This window comes from Lasioglossum baleicum, chromosome 10 (assembly GCF_051020765.1).
Source record: "Lasioglossum baleicum chromosome 10, iyLasBale1, whole genome shotgun sequence".
In the NCBI taxonomy this organism is placed as follows: domain Eukaryota; kingdom Metazoa; phylum Arthropoda; class Insecta; order Hymenoptera; family Halictidae; genus Lasioglossum; species Lasioglossum baleicum.
The window spans coordinates 17,265,453-17,292,507 of record NC_134938.1 but is presented as its reverse complement, the minus strand read 5'-3'; the positions used below and the strand labels follow the sequence as shown (position 1 = coordinate 17,292,507).

The following is a 27,055-nucleotide window of genomic DNA, read 5'->3' as shown; positions in this document are numbered from 1 at the left end:
ACTTAGTCCGGACAAGAATCCGTCTCGACACTTAGTCCGGACAAGAATCCGTCTCGACACTTAGTCCGGACAAGAATCCGTCTCGACACTTAGTCCGGACAATAACCTACATCATCTTTGGCCTTGATCAGAACGAACAGTTTATATCGTTTTATATAAAATATGCAACTAAGATTCTTTCACGAAGTGAAGGAAATATCCTGTATTAAAATAACTGCAAAAAATAATTATTTAATAAGGTCTAATAAAAGACAGGATTGCAGAAGTAGACACGTTGTACGGAATAACTAATTTAATTTTTTATTTAAACAAAAAAGATCGAACAACATTTAAGCTGTACTTCCAACAAACTAGAAAATGTATGTACAAGGTACTATTTACTTAGGACTTTTAGAAATTATATTTAGTTTGAAAGTCGGAATTTAACTATGGACTGGAAAATAAAAGAAAGGCGAAACAAAACAATTAATCGAAAATCAAAAAATCATTTATTATCACAAATTAATATCATTTATTACACACACACTCAAAAAACACAAATATTATAATACATAGACAAATATAATCCAAACAATATAAAACAAATAAATAATTATTATAATACATAACAACTATATATTGATAGGGATGCAATAACAATTAACTATAGAGTTTGCAACTACAAGATTGGGAAAAATTAAAATACACCTCTATCATTATAATTAATGTTATATTTAATTTATATTAAGTAGAGATTTGTATATTAGATCTATATCTTAGTTACATATTTTATATAAAACGATATAAACTGTTCGTTCTGATCAAGGCCAAAGATGATGTAGGTTATTGTCCGGACTAAGTGTCGAGACGGATTCTTGTCCGGACTAAGTGTCGAGACGGATTCTTGTCCGGACTAAGTGTCGAGACGGGAGCTGATCCAGGCTAAGCACTAGTGTAGGGGGCAGCACTATAATGGGCACGGCCAAAACCCGGGCGTGAGCACTCTCATATACTCTCTGGCCCGGGGCACCGACGAGATACTATTAAAGACTGCCAGCCTTATGGGAGTTGGCGAGCCCGAATTTTTCGGTGTTTCTTACGCCCTCTAGGATATATTCTGGCTCCATCCAGAGAAACAGAAGGCCAACGATGGCATTTTGTCGGTGAAGAAGACCACTGAGGAGATTCTCGTAGCGATGCATCGGCGAGAATGCGAATTATCACGAAACTATATCGATTATTATTAAATGATACATTCTCCGCCATATTTCAGACGATGTTTTGGCATTATCGTGGCACTATTTCGAATTTTTAGCGACGTGGTATATCAGATCACTGTAACTTTCACGTTATCCCCGCGCCCGTTGCGCCCGGTTACCGGGCTCGCTGAATAGCACAGGCACCGACGAGATACTATTAAAGACTGCCAGCCCCTGTGTTATTCCGCGGGACCAGTAAGTGGGCGCGAGTGGGCGCGGGGATAACGTGAAAGTTACAGTGATCTGATATACCACATCGCTAAAAATTCTAAATAGTGCTAAAATAGTGCCAAAACATCGTCTGAAATATGGCGGAGAATGTAACATTTAATAATAATCGATATGGTTTCGTAATAATTCGCATTCACACCGATGCATCGCGACGAGAATCTCCTCAGTGGTCTTCTTTACCGACAAAATGCCGTCGTTGGCCTTCTGTTTCTCTGGATGGAGCTAAAATATATCCTAGAGGGCGTAAGAAATACCGAAAAATTCGAGTCCCGCCAACTCCCATAAGGCTGGCTGTCTTTAACAGTATCTCGTCGGTGGCACAGGGGCTGGCAGTTGGCGGGACTCGAATTTTTCGGTATTTCTTACGCCCTCTAGGATATATTCTGGCTCCATCCAGAGAAACAGAAGGCCAACGACGGCATTTTGTCGGTGAAGAAGACCACTGAGGAGATTCTCGTCGCGATGCATCGGTGAGAATGCGAATTATCACGAAACTATATCGATTATTATAAAATGTTACATTCTCCGCCATATTTCAGACGATGTTTTGGCATTATTGTGGCACTATTATAACTATTAGCGATGTGGTATATCAGATCACTGTAACTTTCACGTTATCCCCGCGCCCACTTACTGGTCCCGCGGAATAACACAGGGGCTGGCAGTCTTTAATAGTATCTCGTCGGTGGCCCGGTTACCGGGCTCGCTGAATAGCACAGGGGCTGGCAGTCTTTAATAGTATCTCGTCGGTGGTCAGGTCTATTCCTATATCTCGTCTGTGATAGTATCTCGTCGGTGCCTAAGGCACCGACGAGATACTGTTAAAGACTGCCAGCCTTATGGGAGTTGGCGGGACTCGAATTTTTCGGTATGTCTTACGCCCTCTAGGATATATTTTAGCTCCATCCAGAGAAACAGAAGGCCAACGACGGCATTTTGTCGGTAAAGAAGACCACTGAGGAGATTCTCGTCGCGATGCATCGGTGTGAATGCGAATTATTACGAAACCATATCGATTATTATTAAATGTTACATTCTCCGCCATATTTCAGACGATGTTTTGGCACTATTTTAGCACTATTTAGAATTTTTAGCGATGTGGTATATCAGATCACTGTAACTTTCACGTTATCCCCGCGCCCACTCGCGCCCACTTACTGGTCCCGCGGAATAACACAGGGGCTGGCAGTCTTTAATAGTATCTCGTCGGTGCCTAAGGTAGAAAATGACACTAAAATGAAATGTTTTCCGATTCGACCCGACCGATTAGGTAGGACGCGAGAGAGAAATGGTAAGAGGAGATTTACCGTGGCAGGAAGGACGACCGGTGGACGTAGTTGGGGAATGTGTCACGTCAGCTGATCGGCGTTGATGGTTCGGGGAAGTGTGAAGTTTACCTCGCAGGTGGTGCTCGCGTGTCTCGCTGATCCGTAATGGCGTGCGACGGCTAGGAAAAAGGCAACAACGCGCACGGGTGCTCGGGGTTTCTCATCTGTTGTAAAAACAGGAAGTGCGTTCGTTGTTTCGCGTGGGTGTTTTCGTGTGCGGTGAAAATGACAGGGTCGTCGAGCGTGTTGCCGTCGTATCAACGGTTCGTGAACGGTGTGCCGGTGTCCTTGTTCTCGAGACGGTCGTTCCGTCCGCGTGGAATGTACTTGATCCTGTTGGTGTCGTGTGTGTTGTCGTTCGGTGTCGTGTGTTTCGGTATGTTCTTTTTCCTGCCGGATTTCCGTTCGGGGACCGGCGGCGCAGCTGTGAACAGTGTCTACCGTGTCTACCAGCACATGCAGAAAGCGGGACCAGAGCTGCTGATACCGGCGCCACCTCGCATGCAAATGGGCCTGAAGGGCCCGCAAGTCCATCCGAATGACGTGCCACCTGGCCACGAGGGCGCCGATCATCAGGATGTGCATGTTCTCGAGGACAAGCAAAAGCTCCAGGTCCACGTCCACACAGCTTTCTACGACAAAGCACCTTTCCTTTCGAGTCTCGATACTCGACTATCGAATTCTCTTCTCTTGCGAGTTCGAAAGCGCGCCACCTGTCACCTCATTCATCTCACTCTTTCTTCCCAACACGTTCCCTCTCTCTCTCTCTCTCTCTCTCTCTCTCTCTCTCTCTCTCGCTCACTCCGACTCTCCCTTTCTCTTTGTCTTTCACTCGTGACATTCAAAACGTACATTCGACATTGACGCTCCAGACCGTTAACTCTCTTTTCTCCGATGGGAACTCTATGACCTGGTTCTTCTCTTCAACTGTTACATCGGTTTCCAACGAGTTTGTTTACGCACCGACATCCTGACGCGTCGGTACACTTGGCTGGGCGACAGAATGTCCGTGTGTCGCGCGATTCGCGAATTTCTTCTTGTTTCAGAAATTGTTTGCCACGTTTCTATACATCCTCTGCTAGCTATCTAAGAACGTAACTTCCACTCAGCCCTGATTCCCTGGCTGTTAGGCGACTTCCAAACTCGTTTGTTTACGTACTGACATCCTGACACGTGGGCACACGTTTCAGGAACAATTCTATTTATCCGTGATCGGAACTTTATAGTTGAGAAGTTGACAAAAATTTCTATTTATATAGATTAGTAGACAGCGGATCTTTACACAAAATATAACAGTAACATAAATTTTGTTTGAAATTCTTCTAGTGTTCTTCCTGTTCTAAATTACATCTACCCATTTTTGTATAAACACATAAAACCCGCTGTCTAATTACACTGTCCAAAAAATTTCAACTTTTTAAAAGTATTTCGATTCCCTCTATGCGATTCTTATAGAGTTTTCCGCGCTGATTCCGAATCTGGTTTTAATTTTTTTCCTATACGTCCAGTTTTTGAGAAAATGGAGTTTAAAAAAAAGACATATTTTTCAACTTTAAACAAATATTGCGATGTTATTATAAAAGATATTGAATTGTTCTTTACAGCAAAAGATTCTGTAGACTTTCCCGAATACAGTGATATCCAATATTAATACATTATGATTGTTTAAACATGTTTAAACAATGATTAAAGACGGAGATGCACCACTTTTGCACCAATTTTTGCGGATATTTTCGAATTTATCTCAAAAAATAAGGGTCCAGCGAAAAATTGAACTATACCACGCGAAAGAGCAGACTTTTATCTTGAGAAACCCCCCTGTGAAGTTTGCATGGTCGACGTTTTCTTCGAACCAGAAAGCAAAATATCTTCGCCCGACATGAGTTGTCACCAGTGGCGCTCACCACCAGAGCGGTCCTTCGCCGCTCCGTATCCCGTCGCTGCGCCGTGTCCCGTCCCGAGCGCCACTGACGGAAACTCATGTCGCGCGAAGATATTTTGCTTTCTGGTTCGAAAAAAACGTCGACCATGCAAACTTCACAGGGGGGTTTCTCAAGATAAAAGTCTGCTCTTTCGCGTGGTACAGTTCAATTTTTCGCTGGACCCTTATTTTTTGAGATAAATTCGAAAATATCCGCAAAAATTGGTGCAAAAGTGGTGCATCTCCGTCTTTAATCATTGTTTAAACATGTTTAAACAATCATAATGTATTAATATTGGATATCACTGTATTCGGGAAAGTCTACAGAATCTTTTGCTGTAAAGAACAATTCAATATCTTATATAATAACATCGCAATATTTGTTTAAAGTTGAAAAATATGTCTTTTTTTTAAACTCCATTTTCTCAAAAACTGGACGTATAGGAAAAAAATTAAAACCAGATTCGGAATCAGCGCGGAAAACTCTACAAGAATCGCATAGTGGGAATCGAAATACTTTTTGGCTGTTGGACAGTGTTATTAGGTGTTACATACAATGATTCAATATTAACCAGTCCAGCGCTGTATCTTTGTTCCAAAATAAAGGAAGTATGAATTTCGAACAAGAATTACGAGATTATGGTTCCCATAAATTCATCTCCTAATTCATGCGATGAACATTCCGCAATCCTCATCCGAATTGTTTAAGTTCGAGTTTTATATGTTGTTCGATATTGTTTTTGAACGGGTAGATCTTGAGTCACGCTGACTGCGAGACGAAGCAATGCGCGAACTGTGTCGACCGGCGCGGCGTCGAATTATCTAATTATGTATATCTAACTTTTGAGGGAGCGATACAATGCATTGGCCGCGAGAACAAGTTTCATCAACGCTAATAGACTCTCACCCTAAAATTTCAGAGCACAATTTCCGACGTATCGACCCTCATTGAAACGTTTCACTTGCGCTCTATGTATGTACCGGGTGTCGCAAAGGTCTCCGCGCTACACTGCGGATCTTTATGTAGAATAAAAACTGTCTGGATTAATCGTCAGATGTTGATTCCCTTTTCTAATAATTTCTAATAAATTCTAACAATTAATTCTTTGAACGTTTTCACGCCTCTTGAAAATATTCAATGAAATAAGTAAAGTAAATTAAACGGTACATAATACTATGTTACAAGTGCACATTTGCAACAGTGCAAATATACTTATTGCCCGATGACAGTGTACACACTGATTGCAAATAGTTGAGTTGTAATCGGACCGATAGCGCAATCGTTATCTTCGTATACGGATGATTGATAATAAATCGTTTCATTAATTCGATAAACTCGCAGGCCTAATTGCAGACTGATACCGAACGTATTTCTTCGTCGCATTCGATCGAGAAAAGGTACAGTAAGGAGTATAACTGATTCAACACACTTTAAATCAGAATAACTTTTTTATGAATGGACCAAACGACTTCAATTTCTCTGTAAGGCTAGAAGAATTAGTTTAGTAAATGGCGTCTAAAAAGTATGTTGAAAAAATGCATTTGGACGAAATTGTGAAAAACAATAGTAAAAATTGATTTTTACTACTTTTTTAGCTGGCCCAATAACGAAAATTCGGAAGATGTGTCTGGTCAACTGGTATAAATTGTATACGCTCTGAAAATTTCATTGAAATTAGTTAATTGGTTTGCGAATTATAAACGATCGAAAGTGGTAAAAATTGCAATTCTACGAGATTTTCGGCCTTTTTACCACTTTTCATCGTTTATAATTCGTAAACCAATTAACCAATTTCAATGAAATTTTCAGAGCATATATAATTTATACCAGTTGACAAAACACATTTTTTAAATTTTCGTTATTGGGCCAGCTAAACAAGTAGTAAAGATCAATTTTTACTATTTTTCTTCGCAATTCCGACCAAATGCATTTTTTCAAAATATTTTTTAGACGTCATTTACTAAACTAATTCTTCTAGCCTTACAGAGCAATTGAAGTCATTTGGTCCATCCATAAAAAAGTTATTCTGATTTAAAGTGTGTTGGATCAGTTATGCTCCTTAAGGTGAGCGCATACTAGATGGCCGCGGGAAGGCCAAAGCCGCCGATGGACGCCCAAAGCCGCCGATGGACGTCCACGCGGGAAGAAATCTCTAGCGGGCCGACGGCTCCACAGCAGGGAGCAGGGCTCCCTGAAAGAAAGGTCCCTTTCCCTAAAAGAGGTGGGGAGCCCACGGAGACCTTTTTTTCTGCCACGCACAGCAGGTAGCCCTGCTCCCTTGCCGCATGGACGTCCATCGGCGGCTTTGGGCGTCCATCGGCGGCTTTGGCCTTCCCGCGGCCTTCCCGCGACCATCTAGTATGCGCTCACCTTTACTGTACCTCGTTGTTGTTTCAGTGTGAACGTATCTTGCGACCGCTCTGAAACGAATGAAGTCGTTCTGTCGAATAAATTGGATCGTTTATGCCACAAAGTGATTGTGTCGCAAATTATTGACCCCTCCAGCCGTCGCGCATCCTAAACCTGGACGACGCGACGCGACGTTTGCTTTGATCGCTGTGAAACACGCTGCATACTGGCCAGCAAAGCGCGAACAAAGCGAATCGATCATGCTCCACGTTTCGTGCATTAATATTGCCTGCGATCAGATATCCGTGCCTCTTCTATTCGACCACCGACAATAGATGCATTAGAACCTTGTCAAAGCTGATTGGCCAATAAAATCAGCGATGTCCGACGCACAGGCTGCACTTTCAATATTTATAGATAACGAGTCTCTGCACGACCTAAGTAAAATGTCCGACCCGAATTTCTCACACATCTCGAGCCCTAGTAGTGTATACAAAATATTGGGTTGGCAAGAAAGTAATTTCGGTATTTCAAGGTGAAATAGAAAGCCCAATTTGTTTATTCAACCAATGAATTTTAATGAATAAGATATTCTCCCGATTATTCGATGATCTTTCGCCTAAAAGAATGAATAAGAAAATATTTTATTGATTAAGGTTCATCGCTTGAATCAAGAAATTACTTCGTTGCCAACCCAATAATTGCTCAATGATCCCGAACAACAAACCGACTGAATACTGTATTTCAGGCGAAGATCGAGGAGGAGTACCAGCAACAGAAGACGCTGGAGAAACCGGAAGTGAACGTTGGTGATTCGCGAGTGCGTGCGAGTAGTTCGTCGTCTGTAGTCGTCCACCGGAAGGATGACGTTCTGGAGACAGTGCCACCAGCCCCTGCGGATAAACTGCCGTTAACCGTCGGTGGGGAGGACGAGGATCATGTCGCCAGGGAGCGGAGGGACAAGGTGAAAGAGGTGAGTCTTTTTCGAAGAGAATGATACACTGGAAATTGTTGAAAAATATCGCTGCGTGAAATATTAAATGTTCGTTTTAACAGCATCGATTTCGTTGCTAGTGGCGATAATACATGCAGGGACGTCAATGATTTTATCCCGTGATTCCCCGAATGATTTCACTTTTTATTAGGCGGAAATCGTAGTCTCATCGGAAACCGGCATTCATTTCGCGGTGATTTAGCCGCCGCGTTGCCAGGCTACGTTGCACGACTACGGGAAACGCTATTAATCGGAATATCCACGAATGCGCATACTGTACTCTCATTTATACGCAAATGCAGCCGGCACAACTGCGGAATCGAGTGGCCGCGGAGTCGGCAACTGTTGAAATTTAGTTGCGAAACGGAAACCGAGAACCGTAAGCTAGTAACGAGTCGGCGAAAACAAAGCTTCTCGAAAAGTCGACTCTGATAAATCGTGTACACGAGAACAGGCCCTAATTTCGTGTTCAACCGATATTCCAAACCGCGTTACTGTAAAATAAATATTCGACAGACAGCGGATCTTAAGGGGGGACGGCGCGGCGCTTCACGGTGCGCTCATCCGGTCATCATATCAGTCAAAAAAAGTCTCTTTGAGACAGAAAAATACATTGAAATCTGCGATTATTTTTCTCGATTTTTTCTCTACTTTGGGCACTCATATTATTAGATTTAAACATAATCTCGTTAAATCAATAGCAGAGCGCGCTGTATTTAACCTTCCTCTATAGAATGAGTCCTCACCCAGCCCAAAATCTGCTCAAATAAGGACAAAAAGTCGAGGCGCGCAAACCCATGTTTCGACCCAAAATTTAGGTAAGATTCTAGTTCCTTTCTAGTTAGAATTCGAGGGTATAGATTATAGATCATGGATATAGGAATACAGGGATCGAGCGTGAGCTAGCATTATGGGCAAGGGGGGTGTTTTCTTTTCCGGAGGAGGCAGGGTAGACACTTGCATCCATTTGATTGGTGGTTTTTCTGCGCATACTCTCTACCGCCAAGTATGAAAAATGTTTACAGATTGCTTACGTATATCTGACAAGTTGAAACTAGGAAAGTGATAGTTAACCCTTTGTTCTATAATAGCGTATGACACTAGTGGTATGAATTATGTTTGAAATATTATAATGAACGTTGTTAAATATGATAATTAAAAGTGAAGAAAATGAAAAGTTGTATAAATTTTCGATAACGGCAAATCTTCTACATTTTTTGATTTTATGCAATTAGTAGTTACATATTTCATGTTCTTATGTACAATTTCAAATGATTCATAAATCTGTAATCTGAACAAAATTCTAAAACGAGGGATTAAAGAAAACTAAAATTAGAGAATATAGAAAGGAAATTAAAACGTGCAACACGAATTAAAGATCATACTAATTTTACATAATTTGTTATTTATATTTTAAAATCATTATTTTTAGTAAATGAATAGGTGTTATGTATTTATATAATAATTAATAAGGATATCATAAATGTCTATTTATGTAACTTATGTCAAGGTTATGTAACTGTATATAACGCTGTGCCAATGGGTGGCGCTGCATGCACGATGACGTACTGCGCTTGCGCCGGACACAGCCAATGAAAAACATGCAAACTTCTACCTCGTCCTCTCCTAAAAAGATTTCCACCTCGCAACGACATCTTCCATCCCTATATTCCTATATCCATGGTATAGCTCCCCCGGAAACTAGTTAGTACTGTTTTGTACAAAAATATTGTTTTTTTTTAGAGGTTATGTTTGAAATGACCGATTCAAATCCAGAAGAGTTGCACATTCAGCATTGTATGCTATTTGCAAAAAAGACTCAAACAAAATCAAAGAATTAGGTTGGGAAGTGTTACCACGCCCACCTTATTCACCGGATGTCGCACCTTCCGATGATCATTTGCTCAGAACTACGCAGCATTTTTTAAGTGGAAAAAATTCCGAAATGTAGAAGAGCTAAAAACCGGACTTTCTACATTTTTTGATAAAAAACCATCTATATTCTACCGATCAGGGATTGAAAAGTTACTTACTAGGTGGCAGAAAATCATTGATAAGGATGGTGACTATTTCACTGATTTACTATTTTAATTTTACGAAAAAAATACGACATTACTTTCTGGTACCCCTAAACCTGGTTCACAATAAACTGAGGAAACAGGAATGTTTAAAGACATTATTACTGCAAACATACTAATATTATACAGTGTAAAATCATCAGCCGGTATCGAACCGTAACATTTTCGTCCGACTTCACCCGCGAATCGTTAACAGTCGGAAAAATTCGGATTCCTCTTAAACTGGAATTCCACCGATCAGCGTACGAATAATGCGCGATATTTTATTCGAAGCGCGGGTAGTTTTGTCAAATTTTTATCCAACGATTTCCTCCTGCGATATTCCCATTCACCGGGTATTTATCGAATTTCCTAGCATGCGCTCATTCCGATGGCTCGTGAATGGTCCGCCGTCCCCCATTATCTATTTATCAGTCTATTAAACGCTTCGGGCCGTTTCTGGACAAACGGTCCCGGTTTTCCGTCAATTTTTAATAATCTCGTATCAGAGAATGTCACCGCGCGCATTGTGGATCAGCTTTATGGCCGCGAGTATTTTTTTGTCGCGCGCGCGCGCGCCACACACTTTCAAACGTTTGTATTCGCTTCCCGAAATTGATGGCGCGTTTCCAATTCATCCAATTTCGACGCTGTTTGATAGCAGGGCCGAAAAGTGTTTTTCTCCAGCTCCATGCGAGACCGGTCCATAAAATTTGCGTAAAAACGCACAGCATCGTTGCCCTTTTATGCGATGGAAACGTAAATATTTGCTGTCCCCGAATTGTGTGTCCGGCGAGCGTCGCGACGGAAGTAATTCACTCTGTAGATCGATAGATCTCGAAAACTTTCAATTTAAAAATTAATTAATTCTTTCGTCGGTAGCAAGATGATTAACAGTAAACCCGCCACTGCCGGTGTCATATTTTTCATTTCACAATTAGTGACACTGTGAAGTCGGTTACATGAAAAATTGATTCGATGGATTTTTTTAATCGGGCACATATTGCAGTAAAAATTGCACAGAATCTAAATAAATAGAGTCTTGTAATTTTTGTAAAGCTAAGACATTTTAGTCGCTTTTAGTGCTCGGTAAGTTTACTGTTAGAAACTCCACTGACTGTAATCAATTTCTAATTGAAGTTCCGATTCGCCGATTGACTCTGATCGATCATTTCCGTGCGATCGAATTCGTAATAAAACATCGTGTACTTTCATTGGTCTAAATCAGCTCGTTAATGAAATATAATCGGCTCGATGTTCGCTAATGCGGTTCAACGCGCGCGTTCAGCTTTGTTCCTTCTATCTCTGATTGCGGTCGCTTGTTAACCGTCGCGTCGGTCAGGTTATTGTGCACAGTGCTAGCATGCGGATGCTTGTATGCAAACGCTCAGCAATTCCTCTGCGTATTGCCCTAATAATTGACATAACGTTTGATCACCGATTGATAACGTTTTTGCGAGCCGATCGCGAGATTCGTGTTCGAACCACGAAACTGCAATGAATATTCCATAACTTTTTCAAATGTCATCAGGTTCGCTTCAAATCTGACATACAGTGGCGAGCATACATATACAGTAAATCCTCTATAATCGCAGAAGCCTCGGGGAGGTTCGTTCGTAAAGTTCGTAGACGGACACTATTTTTTTTAGCTTCAAAGGCCGAGCCGAACGTAGAGGAGGACAGCGCCCGGCCAAAGCGACTGCGACTCTCCGCGTCTCTTTCTTTCCCATACGCTGTCCTTCCTTGCGCCCGAAACGTTAATCGTCAATTAATGATACTATATAATATAATAACTAATACTTTGTTGGGCCACCTTTCTTTTTGACGATTTCAGCGCAACGACGAGGCATAGAATCAATAAGTCGAATGAATAATATGTTCGTGTTCTCGGCGCAACGGTTCGATCAACTAATTACGTAAAAGCAAATTTTGCACGTTAACTGTGCACGGTAATTAAATTAATTAAATTAATTAAAGTTTTTGTTTATTATATTATAAAATCTTTTTCAGACGCAGTTTTTCTACTTTCTTGAAAAGGATCCGCACATGGATCGAAACGTCGAAAGTTTAAGTTAACGTGCAAAATTTGCTTTTTGTAGTTAGGTGATCGAACCGTTGCGCCGAGAACACTAACATATTATTCATTTAATAATACGATCGATAATTCAAACAATATTTACAATAAGTCGAATGCAGCGATCGATTGAAATATAATATTATTCCATGCATCTTCGATTATTTCGTATAAATTGTTTGAATTCGTAGGCTTTTTCATTTTAATTCCTTTATCTACGTCATTCCAAAGATGCTCGATTAGATTTATATCGGGCGACTGTGATGGCCAACACATAACGTTAACATTATGCTCTTCCAAAAACCGCTTCGCCTTTTGAGACGTGTGTTTGCGATCGCTGTTTGCTTGAAATATCCAATGTTCCGGCATGTTTTCTTGAGTAAAAGGAATCCCAACAAAAACATCCTGTAAACAGAAGCCAAGTTCCTATGGCCGTAAAAAGTTGTGAGATCAAACATAATACGGCCAAGTTCGTTAGTTTAGAAATACCTATTGCAATACTGAAAAAAGCGTTTGTAAAAATTAGTTTAAAAGAACGCTATTTAATTTTTAATGAATTACATGGAGGGCTAAATTATTCAAACTTGGCCGCTACCTAACACCTTTTATGGCCATTGGTTTAAAAAGTAACGGCCAAGTTTAAATAATTTAGCCCTCCATGTAATTCATTAAAAATTAAATAGCGTTCTTTTAAACGAATTTCTACAAACGCTTGTTTCAGTATTGCAAGAGGTATTTCTAAACTAACGAACTTGATCGCATTTTGTTTGATCTCACAACTTTTTACGGCCATAGGAACTTGGCTCCTGTTTACAGGATGTTTTTGTTGGGATTTCATCAATTTTTATTGAAATTTTATCAATTATCAAGTAGGTACCAAAGATTAACACTCTGCCGGCGAATTAGAACCCAACTTTACCTAGATTTTTTTTGTTATAATTTTAGTGTCATTTTCTACCTTATCGTAATCTACCAGTTTGAGATTTTTGCCTGTACCTCGAATGGCGCTATACAGACGTTTGAAGAGAGCAGATGATTCTTTCCGGAATTTACACGGTTCCTTATGGGAAAAGCGGCATATTTCATTTTCTCCATACACAACCTATTTCGTAATGTTTTTTTTTTAATACAACCCCTTTAAGGTGTAAAATTTCAAAGCTTTGATAATTATTCCTTTGAGTGTTTGTTATGGTGGGCCTATGTAACAAATTTCAAGCTTGTAGGTCAATAGGAAGTACCCAAAAGGTTTTGATGATCTCTCAGTCAATCAGTCAGTCAGTCAATCAGTGACAAATTTAGCGATTTTTGAGGTCCTATATCTCGGAACCTACTAATGTTGGAATATTAATGTTTTGTCAATATGATAGCATTACATGATAGCATTTAACAAGTGTACGAAATTACATCTCTCCATCTGCCTCCATCGCCGAGTTATAAACCTCTAAAAAACGGCTAAGTTGTTTCGTGTAAAAGGAGGAAGTGCGAGGAACTTGGCTGGTGCACTACCGTGCACCTAGATTAAATGTCCATTCATATTGCAAATTGGGCCAGAACCGTTTATAGTCATACCGGTCCAAACCATTACAGAACCTCCTCCTCCTTTAACGGTTGACTTCAAGCATTTTGTATTAAATTCTTCATCTACTCGCCGTCTTACGTAACATCTTCCATCTGATCCGAAGGAATTGAATGTGGATTCATCCGTGAAAATGACTTTCACGCATTGTTGCCATGTCCAGAGAAGATGCTCTTTATATCGTGTTATATAATTGCGGATAAATTTCCCTATTTATACGCTCGCCACTGTACATGATCTTGATACCTTATAGTCTCATAGTAGTTTATTTATTCAAAGTTCAAATCAGATGGCCCCTTCGATCATAAAAGCTAACAATTATCACGATTCCGGAATACCGTTTCGGCCCCTTTGAACTGTCCACGGCTTTCACGGATTTTCAAAAGGGTTTCTCGCCGAACGAACACGAACTTCCGCGTTTAAAAGGGTCGGAAAGAGAATCCGCCGCGTTTCAGGGGATTTCGTTTGATGAAAAGGAATTCTTGGACCGCTGAAAGGACCTCTATCTCGAGTCTGTTCCGTTTTTGACCCAGTTACATCCGCCGGTGCCGGGAATGTAACGCGTTGCGTGAAACACTGGCTTTGACAGAGAAAATTTGCGACTGTCCTCTTCAAGTTCGCTGCGACTTGCACGGTTTCTCGACGGTAAAATAAAGGGCACAGGGTTTTTCAAGAGTACATCCCCGCACACTCCCTGGAAATCGTCGGTAAAATAATTCTACGCTTTACAATCGACGTATTACGTTTCATTTATAATTCTGCGGATGCGAGAGCTTTTCGAAACCTTCAGTTTAGAAAGGAAATCAGTATTTTAAAGAATTATTATTACACTTTGAATCAAACATAAGGTACCGTTCTTCCGCAATAAATGCCCAATTTAAGATGAAAAACGGCGGAGACTTATTTGTACTCCCAATACAAATAATAATATAGTTCAGATGAAGTTACTTTGCTGCTTCTTTCTCGAAGTCGAATCTTGAAGTTGAACATATCCGGTGTATCTTGCTCTTGCGAGGAGGAGGAGTCTTGCAGTGCAAAAAAAAAGGAGCGACAGGAAGACAACGGCAGCAGAGAATTCGCCGTGACGAACGGCCCATTTAGTAAGGACCATTCGTTTAGTCGAGCATTGTGGAAAGCTGGAACTGCAACTGCGAAACCACACCGGTTGCCCGTTCCGACACTGCACCGTTGCAACAGTAGCGGAATCCTCCGAAAAGACATATCCGGCTTTCGGAACAGATGAGTCGGCGGTCAGTGTAGTTTAATCGGTTACATGTAAACTGCGGAATCGGATGCATCGCGATGCATCGGCGCTGCGTGGCCGTTGCACCGTCGATTCCGATTGCCATTTCGCCGGAGCGTTTCCGGTCCCGGCCGGAATTAAACGGTCCCCGTGAAAACTTTATGATGCTAATCACCCGCGTATTCTAATCGCGGCTGAACCGATTGAAACGGGACTGGGAATGGGAACTCGCGTTGAAATCCGAACCGATTTTCTAAATACTGGTTCCACGCGACGGGTCACCGATCGGGCAAAAGTAATTACAAACGACCGAGGATAACGTCCAATAAAACGTCTCGATTCCATGTTCCGCATACGTACCGCCGATACCGGTAGTCGGTGGCGAGTCGATATCGGTGAGACTTGCGTGTTTACGAGCGTTTTACCACCGCGCCGGCACATTGTAACCGGGCGGACACGTGTGTGCACACGCACGTGGCTCGAGTAACCACCATAGGAACCATTAAAATCGCCTTCATGGCGGTTCTTACATCGACGCGATATCGCCCGGTGATAAACTTTTACGGATACACGCGGCATACGAGATTCATCTCGCCCCGACCCGATCCAATAAAAATGCCCACCGGATAAAGGAAGGCTTACCTTACCACAGGCTGCACGCCTGGAGATTTGCTACCCGGCTGGCTCGGTGATTCTCTTACGATCAGAAGATTGATTAACCCTGATCTAACCGGTAAATAATTCGCTGTTTTATGGGGCCGCGATACACGTCTTACTTTGCAGCACCGAGCCACATAGAGGCGAGCAAAAGTAAACGGGAAATTTTATCGGATTAAAAATACAATACCGGTATTCGGTATTTTTTTAAACGTTGTACCGGTATACCGGTATTAATACCGGTATTAGGAATTTTCGTGAAGGTACAAAAACACAGTTGTTTAATAGAAAAAACATTAACTAATTTGTGATTGTAAAAAAACATAATGCATCTATTGAACTGTCATTAAGCCTTGATCGTGTTTTTCTGCACGAATTACCTGCAGTTGAAAATGCTCTTTCCGCATTCACACTGGTTGGTGGTGCTGTTAATAATGAGCGATATAATTTCTCTAAATATTTGCCTCGATGTCCTTCATCTTCTAACAACTCGGTCTCTCGTCTGACGGTTTGGGATAAATCTATTTTTTGTATTATGTATTGTTCGTGGCAATTTTTTTATTTATAGCTAATTGTAATTTCTTCTCGGAAGACAATTCTTTTTCGATATTAACATCAACATCATCTTCAACGAATTCTTCTAGATAGGTTTGCGTTTGGTTTTCATAAATATTTTTGTGGAAATTGACGACGAACTTAATTAAATTTGACCTTGTTAGCTTCTTTTTTCCTTTCCGTTTTCTTTTTTAAAGTCGTTATAATTATCTAGTTCACTATGCCTTTCCTGTATAGGAATTTTCAATACACTGTATAATTCCTCAGACAGTGGCGTGTCCTAATCTTTAAGTGATTGCAACATAAAATTTATTGCTGCATCCGCTGTTAATAAGATGAAATCCTTCCGACATATAATGCTTCCACAGCCAGCTTTATTGGAAGCAGAGCCGATAGAGTTTTTGATATTAAATCGAATTCACTACCGGAAAAATTAATTTCTAAAAAGTCAATTTCTTGCTTTCTGAATTGGATTTTTTAATTTCAAAGATCGTTCCATCATTAATAACAAACTGTTCCAGCGTGTTTTAGAATCTAATATTAGCATAAGTTCTTTTTTTACTTCAGTAAGTATATCTTTTTGTAAAACGGCATTTTTAGTAGGGGAACGTTTAAATATTTTAACAACTTTTCGAATTTTCTTAATTATAGGAAACAATCCTTGGTAAGATAATATTTCGTCCTCGTTACTATTATTTTCGTCATATTCAAATGAGGTACTTTCAACAATTGTATTATTATTTTCTTCATTGTCACTCTCTTCGAAATCAAAATCAGAAGTTTCTAAATCCAGATTTCAGCGGCGAACGTATTTCAAATAAGAGTAGATGCCCCAAAAAAATATTTATTATTTATAGCTAATACCGAAAATACCGGTATTTTACCTTAGCAAATACCGGTTTCACGAAATTGCAAAATAACACGAAATACCGGTATGCGGTATATAGTCCAGTCGCCAGGTTGAAAAAAGGGCGTCTACCTGGAAAGTATTCCGAATTTAATGAAATTTTGGCACGTCATTTGGGGGTACAGTAATTTCTCGTTCGTTGCGAAACTGCCGGGGGTTTGAGTTCGCAACGAGCAAATAGGGAAGCCTTTTGTGATTTATGACTGCGTCCAGATACACGCCGACCGCGCCGAGCGAGACTTCAATAGGGAGCCGAACATAGAGAAGGACAGAATGAAATACGGATCGGGTGACCGAAGCGTGTCGCCGTCGCCGGCACAATTTAAAGGCCCGTGAGTTCTTACAATGTATGTAATGGCAGTGATGGAATTGTTAATTTTCCATTAGGCTTTTATGGGCTTTCACTAACTCATTTCTGACATTTTTCTGATTAAAATGATACCAAACACGATATAATTTGGCCAATATTTAGTGGTTTAATCGACGATGAAAGTTTTGAACGCAACGAAGAAGAGCGTATGGGAAAGAAAGAGACAGCGGACAGTCGTTGCCGCCGTGCGGAGCGACTCGGCCGACTCGGCGTTGACAGGCAGTGGAGTGGGTAGGCACGTCGCAACGAGCGCGTAGTACATTATTCGCAACGAACGAGAAATTACTGTACTCTGGCTGTCGAATCTGAGTTTTCGACCTCGAGGACCCTGTGCTAACTTGGGGAGGGGGAAAAACCACGATTTTTGTTACCTGTTTTTGGTATTTCGCCTATAACTCAAAAACTATGGGTCCTACGTACTTTTCATTTTCATTTTTGAAAAGAGCATTAAATTTCCTTCAAATTTCACTTTTCCAACGTATTTTTTGATCCAATAGGTACCGGGAGACAGGTGTTAAAAATTTGGAAATGTTTCTCAAAATGACATTTTGTTGAAATTGAAGTTAAACGGTTGATATTTAAATTGAAGTTGGAATAGAAAAATTGACGTTGAAATTGAACAGTTGAAATTAACGAAGTGAAATTAAAAAATTGAAGTTGAAATGGAAGAGTTGAAATTGAAGTTGAAATGGGAGAGTTAAAATTAAAGTTGAAATGGAAAAATTGAAGTTGAAAATGTAGTTGAAGAGTCGATATTGAAGTTGAAGTTGAAATTGAAGAGCTGAAATTAACGAATTGAAATTAAAAAATTGACATTGAAATTGAAAAATTGAAATTGGAGAGTTGAAATTGAAATTGGAGAGTTGAAATTAACGAATTGAAATTAAAAATTGACGTTGAAATCGAAAAATTGAAATTGAAGAGCTGAAATTGACGAGTTGAGATTGAAATTGAAGTTGAAGGGTTGATGTTGAAATTGAAGTTGATATTAACGACATGAAATTGAAAAATTGAAGTTGAAGAGTTGATATTGAAGTTGAAGTTGAAATTGAAGTTGAAGGGTTGATATTGAAATTGAAGTTGAAGGGTTGATGTTGAAATTGAAGTTGATATTAACGAAATGAAATTGAAAAATTGAAGTTGAAATGGAAGAGTAGAAATTGAAGTTGAAATGTCATTTTGAGAAACATTTCCTAATTTTGAACGCCCGTCTCTCGGTACCTATTGGGTGAAAAAATACGTCGAAACAGTGAAATTTGATGGAGATTTAATGCTCTTTTCAAAAATGAAAAGCAAAAGTACGTAGGACCCACAGTTTTTGAGTTATAGAGGAAATACCAAAAACAGGTAACAAAAATCGTGGTTTTTTCCCTCTCCCCAAGTTAGCACAGGGTCCTCGAGGTCGAAAACTCTGATTCGACTCCCCAGAGTACCCCCAAATGACGTGCCAAGATTTCATTAAGTTCGGAATACTTTCCAGGTAAAAGTACCTGGCGACTGGACTAATACCGGTATACCGGTACACCGGAATTGCAATGCCTAGTAGTGTTCTTTGATCGAGCCACTGTATGAATAATAACTGTACTTGTATTTATCGTGTCGAGATTTCGACTGACCGTTAACCGGTTTACACACACGAGACCGTGTCGCAAAACACATGTGACCGCGTGTGTCGCACTGCATTTACAATGTAAACGTTTTTCTAAGCGAACGCGGTTACATGAATTGATAACGACCGTTGTAGCTGATACCGCGTATCATCTATTTCACATTCCGACGCTTCGAAAGAAAAAAACATAGGAGCTAATAAAAAATTGAACATTTGGCTAAACGGGTGTCGTGGTTCGCAGAAGTTCGAAAGTTTGAGCGAACGTGACTGCTCATCGTTACGAGCGTTCTGTCGGTATGAAGTGGCAACATAGAGCAATTAAGGCGGTAATAATTCTGGAATAGGAAGTGGCGTTCGCCTAAATTAGTGCGTAATCGTCGGTAACACGTAATACATTGGCGTGTGCGATTCCGCGGCATTCTTTTCAATCAACAAGGGAACCATCGCAAAGTGCGTCATTAGCGGACCCTGAAATTCTGCGAAACTCGCCCCGGCAATTACTAGTTGCACGTTGAATCGCGTGATATAGAACGATCACGCGTGCTTACGAAAATCCGCAAGTTGTTAGCACCCCAGAGGGCCTCGCGAAACTGCGGCGGAGGGAGGATGGTGACGACTATCGGCAGAAAATCAATTGGCGATCCTTGCAATTTTCGACAGTATACGACTCCTGAGAGGTCGAAATGAACGGTTGAACGTGTGAGAGAGCACGACGAAAATTGCTGGTTCGCGGTAACACCGGTTAATAATATATTGAAGTTTTTTGAGTATTTAGCAAGCGCGATAATTGTGAAAAAGGAAACTCGACGAACGGCGCGTGCTCTTTCGAAAGCGAAAAGACAAAGAAAGTGAACGAAGCGAACTTTCCGTCGCGATCCGATTCAGGTGTTGTGGAGAATCGAGTGTCGGTCGGGTCGGATCCAAATCGAGGCTGAATAACTCGAAACACGCGGCCGGGAGGATACTTTGCGATGCGTGGCACGCAAACTCGATTTCGACGATCGAGGCGAGCATGCAGCACGTATATGCCTGACCTAGCCCGGAACACGATGGAACCGTTAACCGCACGGTGCCGTGAACTTTTGCCGCGGGTAACGTGAGTGCAATCTAATTTCCAGGCTAGGAGCTCTCCGAACCGTTCACCGGTTGCATGCGCGTCCGACGCGTTACAACGGCCAACCTATTTCGGAATACTTCGTCCGGTGAATACATCGTAATTTTCCCGTCCCTCCCTTTCGCGAACACCGAATCCGCGCGATGTGATACGCGCGATACCGGAAAATAATCTGCTGCCTCACCCAAAAACGCTCGCGCGCCGGAAAACTATTGTATTCTGGCTTTTTTCACAACTTCGATCACTTTCTTCGACCGGTTCTGTTAAAATATACTCCGTACACGAGAAACAAAATGGGTATACAAGGTTTGTCCGGAAAGTAATGCGACCGAATTAAAAAAAAAAATTTATTGAACATACGAGAGTGCAAACCATAAAAATTCTTCAAAATAGGACCCTTGGGTGTCGATACATTTTTTCCAGCGCGATTTCCATGCTTTCTATGCTTCTTGGAAGGCGTTTTCTGGAATCTCCCTTAAGGTGAACTGCCCTAAGTCTGGACAGTCCAAAAGTGATACCTAAATCTGGACAATTGAATTTTCATAGTAAAATCAGGAATTAAGAGATTAAATAATTATATTATATATTTTGAGGCCTCTCTTCCTCTCTCTCTCTCTCTCTCTCTCTCTCTCTCTTAGCTACAAGTAGGTGTGAATATTATTTCATTATGACATCAATTGAAATTTAAAAATAAATTCAAGTTCATCTGAAAACAGTATACAAAATAGTCTATTTACATGCGAATCATGTGCATTTATAGTTTGTTAGAAAAAAAGATATAAATTAAGCCCTCAGACAAAAAATAATTATCACGCGTAATAATATTGATATTTCAAAATAAATTGGCAATCAAACTTAACGTAAATAGTAATTATTAATCCAAATATTAGATGTCCAAGATTAGGACTGTTTTCAAATATAAGTACTCCATACTGGGACGCGATGACAGTAGCTGTCCCACTCTAAGCTTATACGCAGTGTGCTTACGCCTAAAGCCGGACACGCGTTTGTGAATAAAATTAAAAAACACATTGTTTGCAAATTATTTAACTAAATGTACGTATAAGTTGTCTTCTATTAGATTGTATAACGAATGTAGAAAATGTGTTCCGGCTGTGACGTTAATAATACTTAATTTTTATGTCATAAATCTATCAGTATTAATACCTATCCTCAAAAATTAATTATTCATGTCGATATAGTTCTTAAAAAAATGTTTTCTTCAGATTGTAAACTTGCTTTAAAAATTAAATTTGATAATGGCCATCACTAGAAACAAAACTTTTGATTCCAGTCGAAAAAAGTAATTAATAAGTATCATAAAAAACAGATTAAAATAAGAAAAAGCCAAAAGTGTACATAAAATCTAAGGATATTATTAAAAATGACAGATTGAAGGAAAATAGAAGATTGAATAGAAATAAAAAATTGAAGAGAAATCAAGAATCTCATTCTGTTGAATCCATCGTACAAGTACAAGCTCTCAATACAGCGGGCCAGTTTAAGATTCCAAAAAGCACGCATTCTAGAATGAAAAATTTAAGTTCGGTGGATGCTAACAAAGGACCACCAACTGTACCGTCGAAGACAGAAGAAAGATCTTGAGAAAAGGAGCAAGAAAAAAATCATACAAGAAGAACATTTGTCAAAAAAGCAGGAAAAAGAGAGATACAAAATTAAAAAAGAACAAGAACAAGAAATCAATAATAATTTACACGAAAGAAAAAAGATAATTACACAACAAATTAAGGGCAGAATGTAATACACAATAATAATATATTCATATGTGCATCATATTAAAGATTTAATAAAATTCGATGTTATAGATCAGGCATGGGCAAATTTTTGCTCGATCGGAGGCATTCTCAAGGAATACCCCCACTCCTCCCGGTCGCGCGCATGGATATAGGAATATAGGGATGGAGCGTGAGCTAGCATTATGGGCAAGGGGGGTTTTCCGGAGGAGGCAGGGTAGACGTTGCTCCCATTTGATTGGTGGTTTTTCTGCGCATACTCTCTACCGCCAAGTCTGAAAAATGTTTACAGTTTTACAGATTGCTTACATATATCTGACAAGTTGATACTAGAAAAGTGATAGTTAACCCTTTGTCCTATAATAACGTATGACACTCGTGATATGAATTATGTTCCAAATATTATAATGAACGTTGTTAAATAATTAAAAGTGTAGAAAATGAAAAGTTGTACAAATTTTCGATAACGGCAAATAGATCGAGGGATTAAAGAAAACTAAAATTAGAGAATATAGAAAGGAAATTAAAATAGAACGAGGGATTAAAGAAAACTAAAATTAGAGAATATAGAAAGGAAATTAAAACGAATCAACATGAATTAAAGAACATACTAAAAGGTTATGTAACTGTATGTAACGCATGCATAATGACGTACTGCGCTTGCGCCGGAGACAGCCAATGAAAAAGATGCAACTTCTTCTATCTCGTCCCCTCCTGAAAAAGACATCCACCCCACAACGACATCCTCCATCCCTATATTCTTATATCCTGCACTATAGTGTCTGTTGCAGATTATATGTAAATTCAATTTGAGCCGGTATAGGCTTTACTTCTGTCCAGGTACTGGCTTAGATTGGATTTAATATGTCCAACTACCAGGTTTGAATTATTCTTGTTAATACAATCAAGATATTAACCTTGTTGAGAATTAATACTCGACCTTTATTTTGTATTCGCGCCATCTGTGTAAGAATGCGTGATCTATCGGACTGATCGTTGTTTGTTTTTACGGTGATTCCGTTCGCCTCGCGTTCTTCTCTTTTCTCGATCATTCTGTTTTCTACTCTACACGCGGAAGCATGTAATTTCGTACTCTGATTAAAGTGTGATAAAATCAACAAAAGATCCATGCCCAAATAATCCTAACAAACCTAGACAATGATTTTTTTATTTTAAATTACTTTACAAACTCTGAACTGTATGTTAAAAATCTAAAAAAATTATTTTTGTTTATGTAAAGTGATAAAATTTAAAATAGATGGTCATGCTGTCCAGGCATAGGGCACTTCACCTTAGTATGTACTCTCGTCACAGCTTCTCTGACGCGTTCCACGCTTTCAAAATGGCATCCTTTTAGCACAGTTTTTATTTTTGGGAACAAGAAGAAGTCGGCGGGAGCCAAGTCAGGATTGTACGGGGGTTGAGGAAGTGTTGTTATATTATTTTTTGTTAGATACATATGCGTGGACTCGTAGGCAGGTGTGACTAGATGTGCGTTGTCGTGGCGAAGCAGCCAGTTAGCGGCGATCTCTTTTCTGACGCGTTGGACCCTTTGTTTCAATATTTTGAGCACTTCCAAGTAAAAAGCTATCATCCGAACACTTAATCGACGGTCCGAATTAAAAATTTTCTGCACACGGTCCACATTGCTCTCGGATCTGCTTGTTGACGGGCGCCCAGAGCGATGTTCATCTTCCATCTCCTCCCGACCCTCCTTAAACATTTTGTGCCATCGCAAAACCTGAGATTTTGAGAGGCACTGATCCCCAAAAGCCTGTTGCAACATGGAAAATGCCTCAGTCCCAGATTTGCCAAGTCGAAGACAAAAAGTTTGATCGCGTAACGTTTCTCAATAGTACTCTCCGTGTCAAGCTTGTACCGCGTACTGAAAACATGTCTCCGTTTGTTTACGATCCTGACCGAACGAGAGTTCGGAGACGCACGAGTTTTTTCATGTTTACGCTTGAGACCCCACCCACCGATTCCCCGAAGCGTGCGCGCCCAGCGGTCAATGGGAGAGCCAAAAAAAATTTGGTCGCATTACTTTCCGGACAGACCCTGTATTACAGTGAAGTCGCGTTTACTGTTCAACAGCCTGTGCTCTGCACGGACAGTGATCGCACGCATACCGGCGTTATGGTTTTATGACTGCGTGTACCGCGCCGAGAGTTCAAAAGAAAGCCGAACGTAGAGAAGGACAGCATGAAATACGGTTCGCGTGGCCGAAGTGTATCGGTGTGAACCACTACTAATACATAGTACTAATCGAATGTACAAAAGCTTCTTTATTTTTCATGATTTTTTTTATGGGACTTTTGCCAACTTATTTCTGGCATTTTTCTGTTTAAAACGACACCAAACACGATATAATTTCAACTGTATTTAGTGGTTTAATCGACGATGAAAGTTTCGGGCGCAAAGAAGGACAGCGAACACGCGTCTCTTTCTTTCCGATACGCTGTCCTTCCTTGTGCCCGAAACATTCATCGTCGATTAAACTAGTAATACAGTGGTAGGCAAAAACTGCGGCGTTGGCCGGCAGTGGAGTGGGTAGGCACTGGACAGTGATCGCGTACCCCATCGTAGACAGTAAACGCGACATCACTGTATATATAATAATGATAAAAGGCGGGGGGAACTGCAACATCGTTCGGCGAAATGAATATACCAGTTTAAAAAGATCAACGTAGCGCAATGGACCGCGGCGTTTCACGGCTGCGGATTCCGCTTTTCGCGATTTTATTTTTCTGTGAAAATAAACAGACCCCGGGGGCGAGGTGAAAAGGCAAATTGATTCGTTCGATGGAACACAGAAAATGCGTATTTGCGCGGGCGTGCGTGGCTGCTGTCGGTACTTTTTCCTCGCAATAAAAACGTTAACGCGAATTAACGAGTCGACTGGGAGACGTACGCGTGAATTTCGCTCCGTGCCAAATGGATTCTCGTGTTTCGCGACCGACAACAAAAACCAACAGAGTAACGCAGTCATTTACGAAGTCGGTTTGCTTGATTCGTCGCGTTAAACTGTAGATCCTGGAATTCGAGAAATATAAATTTCGGTCGCCTTTTGATCGGCCGTCTCGATCGTCCGCCATAAACCGCGACGCATAACTCTTTGGCCGCGCGCGGTAATCAAACCGATTCAAAAATTGTCCGTTACGTTGCGGAAGTTTGAAGCTTTCGACCATACTGTTCCCATAAAGTAACGGAGCGTCGATAAATCTGCAAACAAAAGTGGATTATGACCGTTCCGCGCGCCTCGGCTTTTATTACACTCGGCGTGCATGTATCCTCGGTGGGATGCGGCGCGGATGCACCCGAAGTGCACCGAGCTTCGAATTTAAATATCGAACCGTTGGGGGTACGTACGGGCTGTTGGGAAGAGGGGGAGGACGAGTTATTACGTCCATCGTACCACGGTTCGTTTCTTTTGAACGCAGGAGCCGGGCGTGGATCCGTTTGTTTTTCACTTTTTAATATTCCGCGTCCGTTCGATCGCTGGTTTTTCGAGGAGCAAACAGTCCGCGGTAAAATGAACAGGTGACAGAAACACGCACACGTACGTAAGGTGACGAATACGTAAATGATTACCCTACACACATGGGAACGTCGTCGCACACCGTTCGTGAAAATTTCGCATTAACGAATCCGCCGGCTTTAAATGCCGGGCCAATCTTTTACGAGGTTTCCGTCTGCCACGATCAATCGGACCAACCAGACTTCGCGACGCAGCTCGTTTATTGTTTTGCCTTAATTACCAGCCGACTGCGACCGCCCCGAGCTTTTTATCGGACACCGGTTTTGCCGGTTGCTTAATTACTCTCGAAATATTCATAATCGCTCCGGCAAGCTTCGGGAGACGCGATAAATTCATGGAACTGCTCTCGGTTTCTTTCACTGGCAGCGCCGAGCTCGCCAATGTTCAATCCTTGCTGTTGGTGTCACTGTTTCCTTCACTTTTAGAACAAATACAGATATTTTATGATTTCTCTATTAATAATAAATAGGAAGGGAACAGCACATCGTCTCGAGTCTCGAGGATTTAGAAGCGAACGCTGAACAGTAAAGTAAGGCTGCTTGAAATTTTCAATTTCAAGGAGAATGAGCAAATCTGGGTTAAAGTCCCTCCTTTCATGGCGTTTCATGACATTTCGTATTTCCTCGGAAGGAAATATGAGGAAAATTCTCGAATTACCGCGTCGTCGACTGTACCGTACGCGATTCGCTAAAATACACACACCGATATTTCTTCAGTTCACCCTCGAGCAACATTATTTCAATCTACCATTTATTTGAAATTCAGTCAGTCACGTATGACTGCAGTTAATGCGTCCGGGGAGGAATGTCGAGGAAGTACGGTGCAAATCGAGAGACTAGGTCAAGATCGCTACCATTAGAGAAGCTCGCGGGTACATTTAACTAGCGGCGGTGTGCAAGTCAATTCATAACGATCACGAGAGAGAGCCAGTTGAAATTATATACACCGATTAACTGTCATTAAATCATATTACCAGGCGTAATTAGAACGGACCGCCGGGCGATCTAAATCCATCCCGCACGGATACCGCGAAAATAACTCTCGGAACACGCAGAGTCCATTCAGCCCTGGATTATTATCCTGCTGTCAGCTATGAATATGTTGGAAACCGAAATCTCGACCACGTAATTATGCCGATGTCATTCATTTATTTCCCTGGTCACCGTACTGACCAACGCAACAGACCGGATTTCCGCGGCGTTTACGCACAGGCGTCGAAAATACCCGCTCGGATAAGCGTGATTCTGCTAGTCTATTATGTCTGCTTTTAACACGGTTTTACTCGGAACGCACTCTGCAGAGTCATGGTCACACGCTCGCGGTACGTCACAGCACCTTCGAATAACGAATAAAAATTACTTTATCTTTTATTCGTCATTCTACATTTTATTATTATTATTTATTATGAATGGACCGAGGTCCATTCACACAAATGTTTACAATAGAACAAAGACTTAACATAAATTACTAAGAAAGGACATGCATAAAAAAAAACTGTTGGTACAAAGCTACTGATATTATACGTTAATCCTGCGTAAT

General features: G+C 40.8%; 1 protein-coding gene across 1 annotated transcript in view; it reads left to right on the top strand.

Annotated features, from left to right (window-relative positions):
* Positions 1-2,871: 2,871 nt before the first annotated feature.
* Positions 2,872-27,055, top strand: part of Alpha-man-ia (alpha-Mannosidase class I a) — a 679,808-nt gene continuing 655,624 nt past the window's right edge. The window contains exons 1-2 of the mRNA XM_076431603.1: positions 2,872-3,409; positions 7,817-8,041. Of these exons, the coding sequence (XP_076287718.1) occupies positions 3,023-3,409; positions 7,817-8,041 (612 nt within the window). The 5' untranslated portion in view covers positions 2,872-3,022. The remainder of the gene's footprint in view (positions 3,410-7,816; positions 8,042-27,055) is intronic.